The sequence below is a fragment of the Pseudorca crassidens genome, chromosome 2 (genome assembly GCF_039906515.1).
Source record: "Pseudorca crassidens isolate mPseCra1 chromosome 2, mPseCra1.hap1, whole genome shotgun sequence".
In the NCBI taxonomy this organism is placed as follows: domain Eukaryota; kingdom Metazoa; phylum Chordata; class Mammalia; order Artiodactyla; family Delphinidae; genus Pseudorca; species Pseudorca crassidens.
This window is the reverse complement of record NC_090297.1, coordinates 167595290-167613616: the sequence shown is the minus strand read 5'-3', so window position 1 is coordinate 167613616 and position 18327 is coordinate 167595290. Positions and strand designations below refer to the sequence as shown.

Sequence of the window (18327 nt, the reverse complement as noted above, 5' to 3'; positions counted from 1 at the left end):
AAATAGCACAGTTGTATGTTGAAATTTGGGTTGTACACAAGTGGAGCATTCCTTGTTAGAAATAGTATCTAAAAGCACTAAAAAAAGTTATACTTGGGCTTCCCTGGTGGCGCAGTGGTTGAGAGTCCGCCTGCCGATGCAGCGGACACGGGTTCGTGCCCCGGTCCAGGAAGATCCCACATGCCGTGGAGCGGCTGGGCCCGTGAGCCATGGCCACTGAGCCTGTGCGTCCGGAGCCTGTGCTCCGCAATGGGAGAGGCCACAACAGTGAGGGGCCTGCGTACCGCAAATTTAAAAAAAAAAAAAAAAAAGTTGATAAATTCCACATGGTCCTAGGTTGATTAGGTATGAAGTCTTATGATTTCTTTCCTGGTCTCTCAAAAGACTACAGGAGTACCTGGTGGCAGCAGTAGGCACAGGCCTCCCCTCAGACCACATTTTTCTCTTGAAATCAGTTCCATGTATTTCTTTAATAGGAAGGAATAAAATAGAGTTGTACTTTATTTAACTGCAGAAGTATAGAAATATACATCTCAAAAGTATAGAAATAACTGAAATGATGATTCCTATGTTGTCTTATAAGATATCCTGTCATATATAAACACAAATATTTTGTGTTTTCTCAAAAATTAAAATTGCTTCCACATACCCTTAAGAGTTGTACATGCAGATTTTCGCCCAATTTGACTTTTCAGGCATAAATGAAGGAACATTGGTAACTTAAACTCTTTGCGGTTTTAAAATAGTGTGGCTTCATCATTTAAAACCTGATCTTTTCATTTGGTGTGTGTTCTTTTGTAGTTTTCAGGGTAGACTATTCAGTGTTTTCTGAGGATGGTGACTTTCATATCCAGAAATGACGTTTTAAAGATCCTTAAGTGCTCTCGCGTTTTGCTGGTTTTGTATTTGTCTGCCTTTGAAACATATTTTGAAAAGGAACATATTTTGCTCATGATGACTTGCATTTTTATTTGCTTATCCCAGCTTCCGAATTTATTTTGGCTTTGTTCCCTAGATTACCGATGCATATAAGCAGTATGACTTTGGAAAAGTTGTTCGGCTATTACGAGCATTTTATACCAGAGAACTCTCCAACTTTTATTTCAGCATAATCAAAGATAGGTATGTATGACTGAATATTGAAATACTCAGCAAACACTGCTTGAACGTCTGCGCTGCCTGGCAGATGTTGGAAAGCAGAGGCGAGCAAGAGGGGCTGCCCTGTACCGTTATTAAGAAGTTGGGTTCTTGAGTCAAGTCTGATTAGGAAGTTTCATCCTGTCACTAGCTTTATGAGCTGAGGCAACTTATCCTATAATCTCAGTTTTTTAATCTGTAAAATGGTGACGATAATACCTGTCTCAGAATGTGGAAATGAAAAGATACAATGTAAGTCATGTGCTGAATGCTGTGTTTGACAGAGTAAGTGCTCAGTAAGTACTAGCTGTGAATATGAGGTAGCGAACGTACTGCTTGTCCTCAGGAGTTTGCTGACTTTGAGGGGGATATTTCTCAGAGAGAAGTATTCAGCCAGTTATTAATATAATGACATTGTATAACATCAGCGATACCCTTTTAGAGGCAGGCTTGGTGCTGTCCTCATGTTTTGCTCCAGAATGCAGGCGACACGGTGTGACTCTTATGTGTGACAGTAACTGAGCCAGTGTGAGGTGTCAGCCGCAGTCTATCAGCACCTCAGGGACCTTCCACTGGGACTGTAACTCCCAGTCCTTCCCTTGACACACTGAGAGGGTCACAGGGGTGGGGAGTCACATTTTTAAATACCTTCAACTAACATTAATTTTCCTTTAACACAGTTGTCTAGATTCTAGCTGTTACTGATCGGAAAAACAGAATTGGACATAGCGTAGGTATGAGAGTTTTTGAGGAGGTGGGCACACTTGGAAGGCATAGAGGATGTTATCAAAAAGGTTGTATGGGGCTTCCCTGGTGTCGCAGTGGTTAAGAATCCGCCTGCCAGTGCAGGGGACACGGGTTCGTGCCCCGGTTCGGGAAGGTCCCACATGCCGCGGAGCGGCTGGGCCCGTGAGCCACAACTACTGAGCCTGCGCGTCTGGAGCCTGTGCTCCGCAACGGGAGAGGCCGTGACAGTGAGTGGCCCCCGTTTGCCGCAACTGGAGAAACCCCTCGCACAGAAACAAAGACCCAGCACACACAAAAATAAATAAATTAAAAAAAAAAAGTTGTATGATGGAATATTTTATCCTTTAATTAGAAGACGTTGGAGCCATAGGCTTAGGCACTGTCAGAATGAACTCGGCCTGAGGCAGATCCCATCTTGGCAGTCATCGTGTACAAAGTGTTGTCAACCGCTCAGTAAGTTGTTCTTCAACAGGCTTTATTGTGAAAATGCAGATGATCCCAAACGACGCTCTTGTCAGACTGCATTAGCCGAAATTTTGGATGTAATGGTTCGTTCTTTTGCTCCCATTCTTCCTCACTTGGCTGAAGAGGTATTCCAGTACGTACCTTACATTAAAGGTAAGAAATACTTGATTTGTTCTCTGAATGAGAAAGACCCTGGCTGAGGGTGCAGCTTCTCATTTTATCTACTTCACAAAAGAGGCACTTATTCATCTACAGTGACTGTTTTGTGGCCTTTTGCATCTCGATCATTTAGTAGTTTCTGCACCTGTGTGTGGAGTAGGATGAATTTCAGCGTGGTCTTCATGCCACCTTAAAGTGCTTTCTGAAATGTGTTAGCAGCTTGACTATATTGAGAAATCACTTTTTCTTAAATACCTTTATAAATGTCAGAAATATATTTTAGGCTTTTACTAAAACAAACGTATAGTGTCTGTGAATATTTTTATAATAGTTTTTTCTGTCTGGTTGTATTAATAAGCTTACAGAAAATTAGAAACTGTAGAATTCTAGAAAGAGGACAAAAGTCACTCATGATCTTACTTATAACCCAGAGACAACTACTGTAATATTGGGATATTTCTATTTTATTTTCTTCTAGGCATCCTTTGAGATCTCACTGTATATCTTTATCCTTTGTTTACATTTCCAAATGTTGATATAAATGTTTGGTAAGCATTTAGGATGGCTCCGTGCTAATTGTCATAAATAACAATTCTTATTTTCCATGCATAGTAAATATTTGATGGTTTGAGCTTTATATACAGTTTAAAATATATGTAAATTGGTTAACTTTTTTTTTTTTTTAAGAACCCAAGAGTGTTTTTCGTACTGGATGGATTAGAACCAGTTCTATCTGGAAGAAGCCTGGACTGGAAGAAGCAATAGAGAGTGCATGTGCGATGAGAGATTCATTTCTTGGAAGCATCCCTGGCAGAAATGCAGCTGAGTATGAGGTTATCATTGTGATTGAGCCTGGACTGCTTTTTGAGATAATAGAAGTAAGTAGCAATTTGTTCCTTTTGAAATGGTGTTCATATCATACAGCTTCATGTGAAATTTAGTTTTAAAAAATCTCAGTGTAAATAATATATTTTAAAAAAATTATAAATTAGGATTTCTGTTTTCTAATCCTAATACTAATCACTGATTCTTTGTTTCCGACTTCTCTGTGCTTCCTTTTTCTTCTCTTATGAAACATGTACTGTTGCTACTTATTTTTTAGGTTGGGATGGGAAGGTGTAATAAAGTTCTGTTTGAAATGTAAGCCCTCAGGGCTAATTAGACAATATGGCAGTCGTATCAGAATACACAAAAATTGGGAGCTTTTGAGAATTTTGTCCATCTGGACCAGATTCAAAACAAATCCCAAAAAATATTTTTATCTTTTTCTCATGAGATCTGAAGAAAATTCATTTGCTCCAGCAAATTATCATGGGATCTCAAAGCATTCATCCTATTTTTTAATTTTCAAAAGGGCCATCAGAAGTTTCTTCTTGGGATTCTTAGGGGTTGATTGGGCAGACTGACTTGTAGCTTAACATAGACTTAAGATCTTTCTCTAGTTTTAACGTTTGAGAAGAAAATTGGTAGTGAATATGTTTTTTAAAAAAGTTTTACTGGTATCATAGTTTACTAAAAAATGACCGTCTCATTTGGTTGGAACTTCAATTTAAACTTTTAATAATATAATTAAATTGATTAAGATTTGAGGCTTGAAATAGCCAGTAGGTATACGATTGTTGATCAGATAACAGAATTTTGGTAAGATGTTCACATTTTAAAATTTACAAGTTGGGAAGCTGATGACTCCATTTTATGAGCCAGGAAACTGAGCCCCATTGAAGCTGTGACCTGGCTCGGGCCACACAGCCCAGTACTGGGCTTTTCCCCTACATGTCATGTTTCCTTTGACTTCATTAGGTCTGAGTAATAAGCTGAAAACAATACCTTGTTTGGATCATTTATATTGGAAAAAAAATACTTTGGGATTTTCAAAAATGTGAATGTATTTTTCTTAGGAATTACACTAACTAGCTAATGGAGTCCTGGATCTGTCAGTTACTAACTGTATGAATTTGTTAAAACCAAATTAATCTCTGAATCTCCTGTTTTGTCATGAGCTGATTTTTTTTCTCCTTAAGGAATTTTGTATTACTTAGCTCACACACTCGTTTTGAAGATGGAAATTACAACAAAAAATGTAAGAGTGCTTATCAGATATCCAGATTGTGTGCTTCAGAAGAGCTCTGTGCATTACTCAGATTGTCACCATTGGTCTACACTGCTAAAAGCAGATCCTTGTTTAGATAGTATCTTAACCCCTCTCCTACTGTAGGAAGCATGATACAGGGAAGAAGTATGGGCTCTGAGGTGGACAGACCTGGGCTGAACTGCAGCTGTACTATTTACTGGTCGGGAACGCCTGGCAAGTTAACCTCTCTGAGCAAGCTTCCTCACTTGTAAAATGGGGATAAAAAACACTGTAGCTGTTTTGTGATCATTACAAATACTGGTTGGACATTTAGCCATCTAGCAAAGTGAAGTGCCTGGCTTACAGTGTATTCTCAATCAATATAATTAATTAGAAGTTTTTAGTTATTACCTTTTATACTAGTAAGAATTGATTTATTTAATAGTATTAGCTCAGGAGGTAATGGTCCCAAAGGGTTCCTCACCAAACACAAGAACTTGCAGCATCTCTTTTTATAACCTGTTTATGGTAATAGCTTAATTTAGATAGATAGTAACTTGCAAATGCTCGTGCCCAGATGCTACAGGCTGAAGAGACTTCCAGCACCTCTCAGCTGAATGAATTAATGATGGCGTCCCAGACAACTTTGCTCTCTCAGGAACCACGAGCAGTAACTGCAGATGTCACTGAGCTTAAAGGGACATTTCTAATCAACCTAGAAGGTAAGAAGGAGGTGAGGGTAACAGCGGTATCTGGGGAACTGAATGATAATTGTAGGTCATCTCCAGCTTTGCAGTGGACTACTTGTATTCTAAAGGCACATATACACTTGGAATACGGTTTTCTATGGAAGCAGTGTCAACAATGGCCAGGTTTCAAAACTAGCTCTCAAAGTGCCGTACCTGCCGATCTTAGGAACACAGGGGTAGGGGGAGGAGAGGGAATAAGTCATTGTCACTGCATGTGAAGTCAGTCTACCTTACTTTGGTTGGCTTTTGTGCCCCCTGTCCTTTGATACTTAGTCCTGCCCAGCCCTGCTACCCTTCCCCACTGTTGAGTCTAAAATTTCTTATTATGCTCACCCCAAATTAAAGTGTCATGTAGCCACCGTTAATGAAGAATCAAGGAAGTTTTATTGAACTCATTCCCACATTGATACAAGCATTTTGTAGTTATTTGTTTGATAGGGCATTTTGTCAGCTTAATTCATTCTCGTTGATGGAAAGGACGCCGAGTAATGGTAAGAGAGAAAAACTTGCAGATATTTTGGGAAAAGTGATGCTGTCTGTGCTTTTCATAATAGCTTTTAGGTACCAGCAGGAGGTGGGAGGCATCGGTTGAAATCTGAGGCCTGGCAGCATTGACCATGTAGTAGATTCTGGCTTAATTTGCTTTTCAAAATGTTAATCTACATTCTCTGTGCAATGACTAGAAAATAATTTACTTCCTTTACTGTACATTACCAGTCTGAGGTCTATTCATTGTGGAGAAGTTTTTGTTTCCTTTTGTCCAAACCAAGAAGTTTAATGTGGGGACACTGCCATTGTCAGTCTAATTTGGCTCTTTTTAAAATTCTTAAACCAGTATGTAGCTGGAGAGGCAGTGTAATTTATCAGAACTGCACCCAGATGAAGAGCTAGAAGGCCTGCTCTGCCTGAGTAGATACAGAACTCAGTGACCTGTGGAAAAATCAGTCTCTCAGGGTCTCAGATTCCTCATCTCTCCCCAGTCAGTCAGGTTGTATGAGTGAGTGAGTCCACTGTCTTGGCTGTTTATGTACAGATGTGCAAATGAAGCGGTATTTTCCAAGGCAGGAAGGAGGAAGCTTTGAAAAAGGAGCACCTGCCAACCAATTAAAAAGTAAAGAGCTGTACAAGTTCAGTGGCCTATCAAAAATACTCTTCACGTGTTTTTCTTTCATAGGTGGTGATATTCGTGAAGAGTCTTCATATAAAGTAATTGTCATGCCCACTACCAAGGAAAAATGCCCTCGCTGTTGGAAGTACACTGCTGAGTCATCAGACACACTCTGTCCGCGATGCACAGAAGTTGTGAGAGGGAAGTAATACCTCGCTGTGTGTTGAGGGCTTTCTGAGCAAGAACTTCTGACGGGACTGCCTGGGGGTTTAGGTGGACTGTTCACAGCACTGCAAAGAAATCCAAGATTTAGGTAATGAGTGGAAGAGTAAGTGGTAGAGGATGAGAGTCAGAGTTAGAGCTACAAGCTTTTTCTGCAACAACTAAATAAAAAATGATGTGTATATATACACATGGAAAAATATACCTATGCAGATGGATCCATAATGGACTTCCTCAGAACACAGACACTGAAAATGCTTGCCTACAAATGTGGCTCAGCAGAAAATGTTTTATATTTTATCAGTCTTCTTGACTCAGTATTTAAGTTCTATAATGTCTGTCTAAAAATAAAGGCACCTGGGAAATTACTGACTGATGGTGGTGCAAAAGTTGTGAATATCCAGTAAAAAACCTGTGGTTTTGAAGGGGAATGGCAGAGGGGTGTCTCGCTTAAGGGATGACAAGAGTAATTTCACTCCGCCTTAACAGCACGCACCGACCTTTTCAGAACAGCTAGTTTTTGGGTTGCCTCGGAAGCGAAGACATCACCAAGTTTGTTATTCTCCTGTAAGAGCGGAAAGTATCTTAATACTTATATTTATAAATGTTAAGGAAACAACATGAAAGCTGAAAATTTATTTCACTAATACACATAAAAGTTCACTACAATGAACAGACACAGAAAATAGCAGTATATACAGAATTTGACTACTTACAATACATTACAGTAGATAATAGTAGATAATTTTATAAACAATTCAGTACTGGATTAAAATCTTTCCAAGGATGGTTAATTCTGTTTAGCAGAAATACAGCAAATCCATTCCTGTCAGGGTGAGAGAGGGCTTTCACTGTTGCTGTTGAGTACTTTAAAAATATTTGTCTCTTGTAAGTGAAATGAACCACAGCAACTGCTAAGAGAACTTATTATTCCATGTATGCTTAGTGTTATTAAATCTGAGTTTTCTGTGATTTTAAACTGTAATCAATTTCTTTTTTAAAGAAAGCAATTTAAATTGAACAGTGTTTACTTCAACCTTAGTTTAATTTTTATAACAAAGGTGAAACACTTTTCTCCATACCTCATTTTTCTTTTTGCAAAAGCATGAACCATTTAGAAGCTTGGTGTGCTATATTCCTCTTCATTTGCATTTATCCTGTCTCTTCTAGTTCTACATCTAAATACAACCTGTAATGCAGAATTTATGATTATTTGAACGCTTTTATTTTCCTTTGCATTATACAACAGAATTTAACAAGGTATAAAATGCCTATTTAATGTTCATGAGGAAAGGTGCATTGGGGGGTTGGCGGTGGGAGTAGATCTAAGAAAACACTACTCGCTAGTTATCGGTTTCCCACCAATAACTGCAGTATGTGCAACATGCCTGTTTCAGAAACTGTCCATTCTGTATCGTTATTTGTGGCTCTTCATGGTTACACAATGCATACACAGGTATTTATTTTCCTTTCCTCTATCAGATTTATTTTAAAAGCCCTTAATGAAGTAGTAAAATATTTAACTGCTTTTTTTAATCATACAACTGAGAATTCAATTTTAAAATTCTTTGAATGGCAATGTTTAGGATTATAAATCTTAACTAGAGACTCAATGCTTTGTTATGGTTCTAGGAGCCATATTTCAGCTGATTAATATTCTCAACAATCCCCAAATTTGATTACATGTCCTACTAGAATAAGTTCAGCCAGTTTTATTATCTAAAATGCTTATTAGATACCCTCTCCCCCAAAAGTGATAATGGAATCAAAGTGACTGATTTATTAATCTTTAAAAACGCCTGTAATTCCAAGTTTCTTTGACCAGCCTCCAAGGTTCATAACTACTTTCAGAGTATTTAGAAAAGTCACAGAAAGAACTAATCTTTCAGAATGCACGCAAGTGACTATATAGAGCTAGACATGTTTACGAGAAATCATATAAATGTGTCTGGATGGGGCAGCAGAGATCCCAGCAGAGGCTGAGAGGCTAGACCAGCCCGAGGTCGTTTTCAGTGTTTCTATTGCAGCGTGTGCCTCAATCAGACATACAAGGCCCTCACCCCACGTTCTGAACACATCTGAAAAATTAATCTTTCAAGATTTTATCATCGACAAATGAAACAGTAATTATTAAGTAAGTTTTAGACAGTTCTTATTTGGATGTGATCTCTTAGTTAAAAGGAATTTACACTGGGATATCCTCAAACATCAGACTTTTCCTTTATGTTCCTGATTAACGCCTCAAATTTGTACAATTGCGAGAGTTGGCTTCTTCCTAAGGAAGTGAAGAACAAACTTCTGTATCACAACGAGTTGCTACGAATAACAGCTGTGATCCAGGACATGTCAGTACTCGCACTGTATGGCTACATTCCAAAGATTTACCATAATAAATACTTGGTGTTATTTGTACAGCTCTTTACAGAGTTTTGGTTTACAGTTTTTTGGTTAATTTGGTTTTAATCAACAAATGATTATTCAGCACTTGGACTGCTCTGGGCACTGTAGGGTACAAAATTAGTTGTATTTATCCTCTCAAGCCAGCTGTGAGGTAGGTTCGCTAAAGCTGCAGTGTCATCACTGAGCATTTCCTGTATTGTTCTTAAGAACAGGTAACAGTACCAAATCCCAGAAGCAGACACCTCAAAACACTCGTAGGAAAAATAACGTTGGACCTTAGATTTTTAGCATCTTTGCCCCTTTTTTTTAAATGTAAGTTTTACAAGATAATACATTTTTACAATTACCTGATGTGGATACAGCTTTGAATCTTGGCAAAAAGCAAATCTTAACTTGCATTTTAATTAATTTTGCTGTGTTGCTTGCATCTTAGATTCTGTTTTGGCAAGTACAGCAGGTTAAGGGTTCCATTTAGTGTCCATTCTGATGAATATATGATCTTGAACCCATTATTCCGCCACAGGCAGGGTCATCCTCCTCTGATGGCAACAGCATAACCTCTGGGAAAGAAACCTGTCAGCATCCAGAGCTCCAGGGGGCAGTGCCCCAGTACGGGACCAAGCATGATAACAAAAGCGTTTTCCCAACATTTACTAAAAAGGAAGTGGTGTACTTCTCTCATGTAACTGGTGGGGACTATACATGAACACGTTTAAATTTAATTACAATAACGTTTTGAGTACGAAATATAGAATGTTATAATAAGAACATTATCTGTAAATTATAACCAGTTTTAAATAGCAAAGTTTAACAATAAAGCTACTTAAGTGCTTGAATTAAAAATAAACAGTCAAACATCTGCAAGAGGAGTTAATAGTATAGTTGATACTTGTTCATATTTTATCATCAGTATTAACCAAAGGAGGGGAATTTAGCCAAGACTGCACTTTTTAAAAGTAATAATGTATTTTTATTTATTTTACAAAAGGAAAAAAACCATATTCCCTCCATAAAATTCCAGATCTTACTGTGTAAAATAACCATGCACTAATTCATATTATAGTCACACAATTTTAGACTGTTTACAGTAGATAAAGTGTCATAAAGGAGGAATAGCTATGGCTTCCACAGCTTCAGTGAGGTGCAAGGCTAAACTATACTGCCCGTGGTTTTCTGGTAAAAGCTCAATTACTTTATTTACTAGTTTAGCTGTTGTTGCAATTGGCACTTCTGTGTTTTGAAGATCCTGGGGGCTCTGCAAATGGGACACAAAAATAACCCGTCAGTTACATACAACTGAATCATCTTACTTGAACTTAAGCATTAGCCAGAGAGTAATTTCCCAATAAAAATGCTTTTCTTCAGAACTAAGTAGATTAAACTTAAATTTTTCCTCTACTGAAAATGCACGTGAAAAAACATCCAGTGACCTGCTGACTCCTCTCACTGCCGGCACTTACCATGGCCTTCAGCCAGGTGCACAGCGTCGGGGGCAGCCTGGCAAGTAGCTCCAGCCCCTCCCTCGTCTGCGTGCGCAGCACCGCGTGCGCCAGCCGCTGCCCTATCAGCACCAGCAGCTGCGAGGCCAGGACCTCTTTGTCCTGAACCTGGAGGATGGCCTGTGGAGATGAACGTGAACAAACAGATGCAAAAGCTAACAGCTGGGCTTCCTTTAGGAAAGGCACCCCCCGTGCCTAGTTCGGTGCCTAGGAGAGGCTACTTCATTTCTGAGGTATGGCCATTTATACAACCAAAAGAAAGCCCAATTCAAACAGCATTTAAACCCCAAATTTCTTCTCATCACCTGACTTTGGCCGCCTCTTATCTCCTAATTTTTCAGTTCAGCATGACTACAGGAGTCATTTTCAAGCTTTAGGCAAAAGAAGGGATTATATTAAATCATGTCGTGACTAACCGTGGGCTATGAGACCTCCTGTGACCTGGTCCCTGACCTCAGACCTCGTGTTCTTTCTGCCTCTAGCAGTAAGAGGCAGAAAACCTCCCCCTGGTTTTCTGAGTGGCTGGGCTGCTTCTTATCCTTGGGGGCTCGGCTCTCATGTCACCTCTGACCACCCTGTTATACTTCTGTTTATTCACATGGTCTTGTGAATTTTCTTCGCAGCATTTACCACTCAGTACAGAATTGAGCATGCTTCTCTGCTCCTACGAGTAGACTGTGGATTCTGAGGAAGGCACCCTGTCTGTTTTGTTTATGGCTCTGTCCCTCTGCATAAAACAGGCCCGGCATACGGCAGGAGTTACACTAAACATTGACCAGAAACAGGAATCTGATTAGTTTTTTATTTTAATTCTCTTCACGTTTTGTGCCTAGAAGTTCTAACAAAAGAAGGAAAAGCAAAAAGCTTTATTGGCAACTTTACTGATTCTTTACTCGAGCTATCAATTTTAAAACTTGAGCCCAAATGACATTCACCGGGTGATTATTACCTCTTCTCCTAAGTGGTCAGCTCCATAGCTGTAGAGTTCCCCCACATAATGCCTCCTAACAACATCTTCACTAACTTGAAGGTGATGGGCCAGATCCAGGGCCAGCACTGGCCAATCTTGGTCTTTCCCCAAAAGAGTGGTCATTGCCTCTTCTGAGGAGCCTTTGTCCTTCGTGACTGCATGTCGGGCCTGGACAGCTGCACTGACGACTTTCAATAAGAACTTGAAGATGGGCAAAGAAGGAGAGCAACATCTTGTTAGTATGTTTCATTAAAAAATATGCAAATCCAAGTAATCGTTGACTTTCCTGTCAATTACTGTGGCTTTTCCATTAAAATAGTTATCAAAAAAAGACACATAATTTAAAGGGAAGTTAACTCTCAAGAACACCTTAGAGGTGGTCATCCCAATAACTGTAATTACCTGCTGTCGTACAGAAATAAAATTTGCATCCATTTCTCCACTAGGTAATAACTGAATTGAAGTTAGGTCTTTGAAAAATGCGTTTTTCCCCTAAAGAGAAAGAAGAGACCAAGAAAACTGATGAGTATGAACTGTTACTAAGGTGAAAAGAAGATTTAAAAACGAAGTCATTTAATCAAGAATAACTTTGATTTTTTTTGTCTTTGAACAATAACAATTCTATTCATTTAATTTTTATAACTATTATCTAGCGTGCGGTAGGCAGCCTTTAGGGTGGGCCGCGGTGGTCCCCTCCTCCTGGTACCCGTGCCTTGTGTAATCCCATTCCCCCGAGGGGGTGCTGGTGACTCACTGCTAGTGAGCAGAATTAGGCAGAGATGAGGCAGGTCACTTGCAGGATCAGGTAACAAAAGCACTGTGCCTTCTGCCCTAGGAGCTCATAATCACTCTCACTTACTCAGAGGGCTGCTGTGCCGTGAGCTGCCCTACGGAGTCACGCGTGTGGCAAGGAGCTGAATCCCGCTGGTAGTCGTGTAAGCCTGGAAGTGGATCCCCAATCCCGCCCCTGGTGGAGCCCAGAGGTGAGACCGCAACCCTGGCTGACACCCCAGCTGCAGACCTGCGAGAGACCTGGGGCCAGAGCCACCTAAGCAAGACTCACACACATGCTACTCATTTGCTGTTTTCAGCCACTAAGTTTGGGGATCATTTGTTGTGCAATAATTGATAACTAACACATAGTATATACTCTGCATCCTCTTAAAAACACTTGCTGAACTGTTTAAAAACATTTGTTTCAGAGAACAGATCTGTTTCCGAAGAGCCAAAAAGGAATATCAGGAAATAGTATTTCAGAAGTCCCCAGGAAGGAAATGTAATACAGAGCAAAGAGCTGGAAGACCCAGGCTCTAGTCCCAGGCCCACCCCTTCCAAACAGGTCACCTTGGACAAATGACCCCACCATCCTGGGCTGCAGTTTTTTCAGGTCATGCCAGATATCACCTAAGGTACTTTCTAGACCTAATCTATGATTGCAGGTCAGCTGGTGTGACCGCCAAGTAGGGTGAAGCCACTCATCCTTTAGTGGTGAGAGACACCAGACTTCCAACGGCAACCCACCACATGTGGACATCACCGTTTGGAAGTTTTCCCACACACTCACCCACAGTCTGTTACTCTATAGTTTCTACCCGGAGGTCTTAGATATCAGGGTCTACTCTACACCAGAGCCTTTGGATTGGGAATATGTGTGCACGTTTATTATTTACTACGTTCCAGACACAAAGTACTTCATGTTGAGTATGTCATTTAACCCTCATGACAACCATGAGGTAGGCACTAGAATAATCACGCTCAGGCTAGGAGAACTGAAATAACTCTAGCCGGTAAATGGCAGAGGTGGGATTCCGTTTCACCTGCCAAAACACACTGCTTTGGTATTTGCATGTGAGAGTCACACAGCTGTCTCAGGCCATCCCAGCATGATCCGGGTTGAGACTAACATCACCACTGTGCTTGTCCAATTCTGGACATGTTCTGGTTTCTAAAAGTACCTTTTTGAGGGGAGTACTGAGCTAGGTACTTTATTTTGGTTGCTTTAAAACAAAACAAAAAAAAAACTTTTAAGTACTTATTGAAATAAATTTCTTAAAACATACTATTTCTGCTTATATATACTCTCAGATTCAACACTTCCAAACCACTGTAAATGGGCTTCCTTGTAAATGGCATGCCCAGTCTCCCAAACTTGAAACTGCATTTAATTTTAATCCCCTCTGCTTCAGCACTGAACCTAGTGTGTCCTCAGGTTACTGACTCCTGGAAACCCCTTCATGATCTGTATTATTCTCCCCAGTCCACATCCTCACCAACTCCTGATTCCCAGTGGTTTCCCAGACTCTACTCACCACGCCCTCCCGTCCCTTCTGCAGACCTCTGTCATGTACCTTCTCTTTATCACCTCCTTACTTATGAATGCATTAAACATTTATTGGGCTCCTGTTATGTGGCCAGCATGGCACATAGACATGGGGATATGGCAAAGAGGTGGTCAGTTCAGGAAATGTAGACAAAGACTTTGAAGCGAAGGTGACACTTAAGTAATAAATGACTAACGAATAGGAGCTGACCATACAGAATAGTTGCCTGTGAAAACGGAACGATACAAACACGACAAGAGATTGATAAGAATGTCTGCCTTCTCTGAGGGGTGGGGGGTAGTGAACAGTGGCTAGAGCACAAGGTAAGAGAGGAATGGACGGCAGAAAAGGTAAATTATGGGGTGGGGAAGCCTTCCTCGGGCTCCATGTTTCCCCGTGGCAGGAAATATTAATACTATGCCAGGTCTCCCGCTCTCACTCGCTGCTGCCCAAATGGACGGTGCCTTTGGGAGAAGGAACTGAGCTCTCAGCAGCGCCCTGTTCCCCCTTCTTCCAGGACGCAGTCTTCCTGGGGGAGCTCCCGGCACCAGGAGCCCGACGGGAAGCCTGCAGGTGTCCGGGGGTGCCGTGGCTGCGCAAGAGCGGGATCATCGTTTACTGACACAAGCTGGGGTGGAGAAGCCAGTTGAGGCTGTGTTTTACGTACTGGCATGAAACTAATACAACTGAATCTGTGTTTTGGGAAGAAAGCTCTGGCAGCATGGGACTGGGTGGAGGGAAACTGGAGGCTGCTGTACCACCCTAGGGGAGACGATGAGGCCTGAGCTCAGGCTACAGTGATGGAGAGGGACGGACACAAAGGATTTAAGGAAGAACTGATAAGAATGAACTTACAGTGACTGTGGGACTTGAAGAAGGGAACTGAGCTAGCTGTCTCCAAGGTCGCTAGTTTACGCCAGGGCACAGACAGCGACATCACTCATCAACTGACCAAGCCAGCGAACTCGGGGGGAACAGCAAGTGTAGGTAAGGGTAGGTGCAGGTGAGGGTCGAGAGAGATTTTAGGAAGGAGGTATCTGCAGTCCACAGCACATGCCAAGAGAGGCGTTCAGTAGAAATACATGCCCCAAACTCTGGGGACAGGTCAGGCCTGGAGACACACAAGACACACAAGAGGGAGAAAAGGAGTGTATCCAAGAAGCATGTGCAGAATGAGAAGGGCAGATGGCTGAGAGGGCAGAACCCTGGGACACCAATATTTAAGGTAGACCAGAACAAGGAAGCCTGGCAAGGAATAGGGGACAGAGACCCCGTGACGAATAATCCTATACAAGACACACACAAAGGGCTGAATGACTTCGATAAGACAGTCCTGCTAGACCCTCAGCTCCGAGAGGCTCTCAAGTCCTCCGAGGATTACCTTACTATCAAAGAGAGAGAGTGGCTTCACGGCCTTCAGAGAGAACCTCATGACAGCGTACAGGAGGGAGCACAGGACGGAATGGTGCTCCACCAGCGGGTAGTGGATGTGCCTCTGCTCCAGCGCCAGCTCCACTATGGAGACCGGTCCTTCCACGGCCAGCCAGGCATCCTCCGTGTCCAAGACGGGCACTTGCATTTCATCCCGGCTGACGTCTGCCTGGGTGTTTTGAGAAGGGAGAACTGTGTTCAGAATTGGAGAAATAATAGTTTGCAAACATCTTAATGAGCTTACTACCAGCAGCAAAGTACAAACCCGTATTTCTCCCCACCCCTCAAGTTATAATAGTAAAAAAAAAAAAAAAAAAAAACCATAAAATCTGATTCTAATAAGAAACATCACTATTTTTTAGGCTTAAGTCAAAACTTAGATGTGAATCAATAATCTCCTTTAATAGTTCTTAAGTTCAATGACTTTCAAAATATTTGACACTTTAGAGACAGTTCAGAATGAAAATACAGCTCTTTTACCTCCATTAAAGTCTGAAGAAGATCCCAGCAACACCCAAGGAAAGATGTCATTGCTGTGTCGCTCATCCCCACATCCTGTTTTTAAGAAGGGACATAATTAGCTCCGGCAGCAAAACTGCTAGTTTTTAATCAGAAAAATAAACAGAACACACACAAAAAACGCACCTATTCGACTGACTTTCTGCACTGAATAGACAGGTAAGAATTGAAAGTCAAGGCACTTGACTTTAATTCCTTTCTTTAGATTCAACTAATTTTAAAATTAGGCTTTTAAAAAGATGGTTTTACCCTCAACTTTTAAAAAATGTCTCTCTGTATTGGAAAGACGCAGTGTCATCGGTGAACCACAGATAGCGGGGTGGCAATCCCGCTCCCATCTGGCTCGCTGAGGCATTTGCTAGCCAAACCATCACGGTGTGCGGTAAGATTCCTCTTGTGTGTGAATCTTAAAAGTTCCAAGAAAACAGCTTGGTGTGGTTCCAGAGCATCTTTGAGGGACTGAATTGAACCCTCTGAACAAAACTAGGATCCCCAAGCCAGTGAACTAAACACCAGACTGATGCTGTGGGCAACGAATCCTTCCTGAAGGGGCCTGTCCAAGGAGCCACTGTGCTCACATGCAGTCTTTTTTTAAACCAAGAGCCAACAAATCCCTTACATCCCTAAGTAATTCATCCTTAAGGAATACAGCACGTGTGTGTGTGTGTATGTACACAATATACGAACGGTAGTCATACAGCCACTCTCAAGAGCATACAGATGATTTCTTCAACAATGGCGATGTTTCAGGACCTAAGGGCCTATAATGGCTGGGTTCTTGTGTCCAAGTATTTATTAAGATATTTGTAATAAGAATATTTCAAAGTTTTGAGCAAACGCTAGCACTGTGAATCACTGACCTCAAAAATAAGCCCCAGTATCCATGGACTGGAACATTACTGAAGACTATTTGTACAATAGCTATTAGATAAAGGTAGATCAAACTCACTACTCATATGAATCCACTTCCATTATAAATTTCTAATTGGAAGGACAGCAAAAATACGCAGCAGTGGCCGCATGTTATCCTCCTGTCCACAGTCCAAAGTTGAAGACATCTTGGCAAACTTAGTTTCAACATACTATCTGATAATCTGGAAAGGTAAATTAAAATTGGCCATAGTTCATGACCAGTTTCCTTATTAATATACTATTCTCTTTGCATTTTTCTTATCTCCCGATGCGTCATCAAAATGGTTAAAGGCAGAGTTCATCGCCACAGTTAATAAGGTACGACATAAAGTGCAAAATTAACAACCACACATCTAGTTAAGGGAGATTCACTTACCCTTCGGCATAACCTATCCTTTGGTGCTTTTCCAACCTGAGACAAGAGGACATAAGATGCTGCATTTAATTAATAATTTAAATCAAAAGGCATTACCATGGTACAGGAAGTAGAAAGTAACCAAATTTAAAAAATGTAAACGCAGCTATGAATAAAGGCAGTACTAATTTCATCAATTAAACATTGGTTCTACTGATTTATAACATAACGCAACTAATTTTGTGGTGGAACTTAAAAATATATTACGAAAAATACACTGGGCTCACAAATAACCCTTTTCAAAAATACTTATTTTTGAACTATTAAATAAGAAAAACTCCAAAAATCTGGTTCCCACTTTGCATAATCAGATTACTGCACTACCTTAAAACCTAGAACCAAACTCAAGGCTACGAATAAGCAGCAGCTAAGAATTCTGCTAGTTGATGAAGACACACACAATACGAACCTTTAAATGGTCAGAAAGAAGGAAGAAACGTCTAAAGCAGACAGAAGTTATATTCCTGGCTCAGAAAATCAGCTGGTGTCCTTATTCAGTAAGTAATTAGTGAGATTCAACTGTATACTTTATACAGGGTAATAAGTGGGAGATAAAGGTTCTGCCCTTCAGGAACATTACTTGATAAGACAATTCACAGGAAACAGTGAAAATGAAAAGGACAACAGACTCTTCGCCTCATTACCTCTCACTGCGATTACTGCAATGGCCTTCAACCCCAATTTCAACATACTTCACTCTGTTGCCAGAATCGTTTTCTAAAGATGCAAATCTGAACATATCATTCCTCTGCTTAAAACTGCCCCAATGTCTTCAAGACAAAAATGACAGCTACCATTTACTGCGCCCTCACCAGCTGTGCCAGGCGCGATGCTAAGTAGTTTACACATGTCAGAAAACCCCAGGTCCAGAGCCCACACAGGAAGTTCTCCACGGTTGGCTTCCTGCTCCTTTCTATAGCCTGTACTTCAACCAATCAAAGCTACTTGCAGCTCTCTGAATCCAACATGCTGTCTCCCATCTCCAGGACTTTTTGCTGGAAACATTTGCTCCTCACCCACTTTTTACTGATTCATATATACTCATCTTCCAAAATTCAGCCCAGAAGCCTTCCCTTGTCATTTACTTCCTCTTCTGAGTTCCAAGAGCACCCTGTTATCTGTTTACCATCTTTCTGATCGTGGGTTCTTTGAGGGCAGGGGCTGTGACTTTTATCTCTGCAACCACAGAACCTAGCACAGTC

At 40.9% G+C, this 18327-nt stretch overlaps 2 protein-coding genes across 2 annotated transcripts in view; one reads left to right on the top strand and one right to left on the bottom strand.

Moving 5' to 3' along the window:
- IARS2 (isoleucyl-tRNA synthetase 2, mitochondrial) overlaps window positions 1-7026 on the top strand; it is a 68549-nt gene extending 61523 nt beyond the window's left edge. The window contains exons 19-23 of the mRNA XM_067729719.1: window positions 1016-1122; window positions 2357-2502; window positions 3196-3386; window positions 5157-5301; window positions 6503-7026. Of these exons, the coding sequence (XP_067585820.1) occupies window positions 1016-1122; window positions 2357-2502; window positions 3196-3386; window positions 5157-5301; window positions 6503-6645 (732 nt within the window). The 3' untranslated portion in view covers window positions 6646-7026. The remainder of the gene's footprint in view (window positions 1-1015; window positions 1123-2356; window positions 2503-3195; window positions 3387-5156; window positions 5302-6502) is intronic.
- A 253-nt stretch (window positions 7027-7279) lies between these two features.
- RAB3GAP2 (RAB3 GTPase activating non-catalytic protein subunit 2) overlaps window positions 7280-18327 on the bottom strand; it is a 90167-nt gene continuing 79119 nt past the window's right edge. Inside the window, exons 29-35 of the mRNA XM_067729718.1 lie at window positions 17087-17122; window positions 15760-15834; window positions 15230-15448; window positions 11930-12019; window positions 11507-11728; window positions 10519-10677; window positions 7280-10313 (exon numbers count right to left, since the gene is read on the bottom strand). Coding sequence (XP_067585819.1) covers window positions 10158-10313; window positions 10519-10677; window positions 11507-11728; window positions 11930-12019; window positions 15230-15448; window positions 15760-15834; window positions 17087-17122 — 957 coding nt within the window. The 3' untranslated portion in view covers window positions 7280-10157. The remainder of the gene's footprint in view (window positions 10314-10518; window positions 10678-11506; window positions 11729-11929; window positions 12020-15229; window positions 15449-15759; window positions 15835-17086; window positions 17123-18327) is intronic.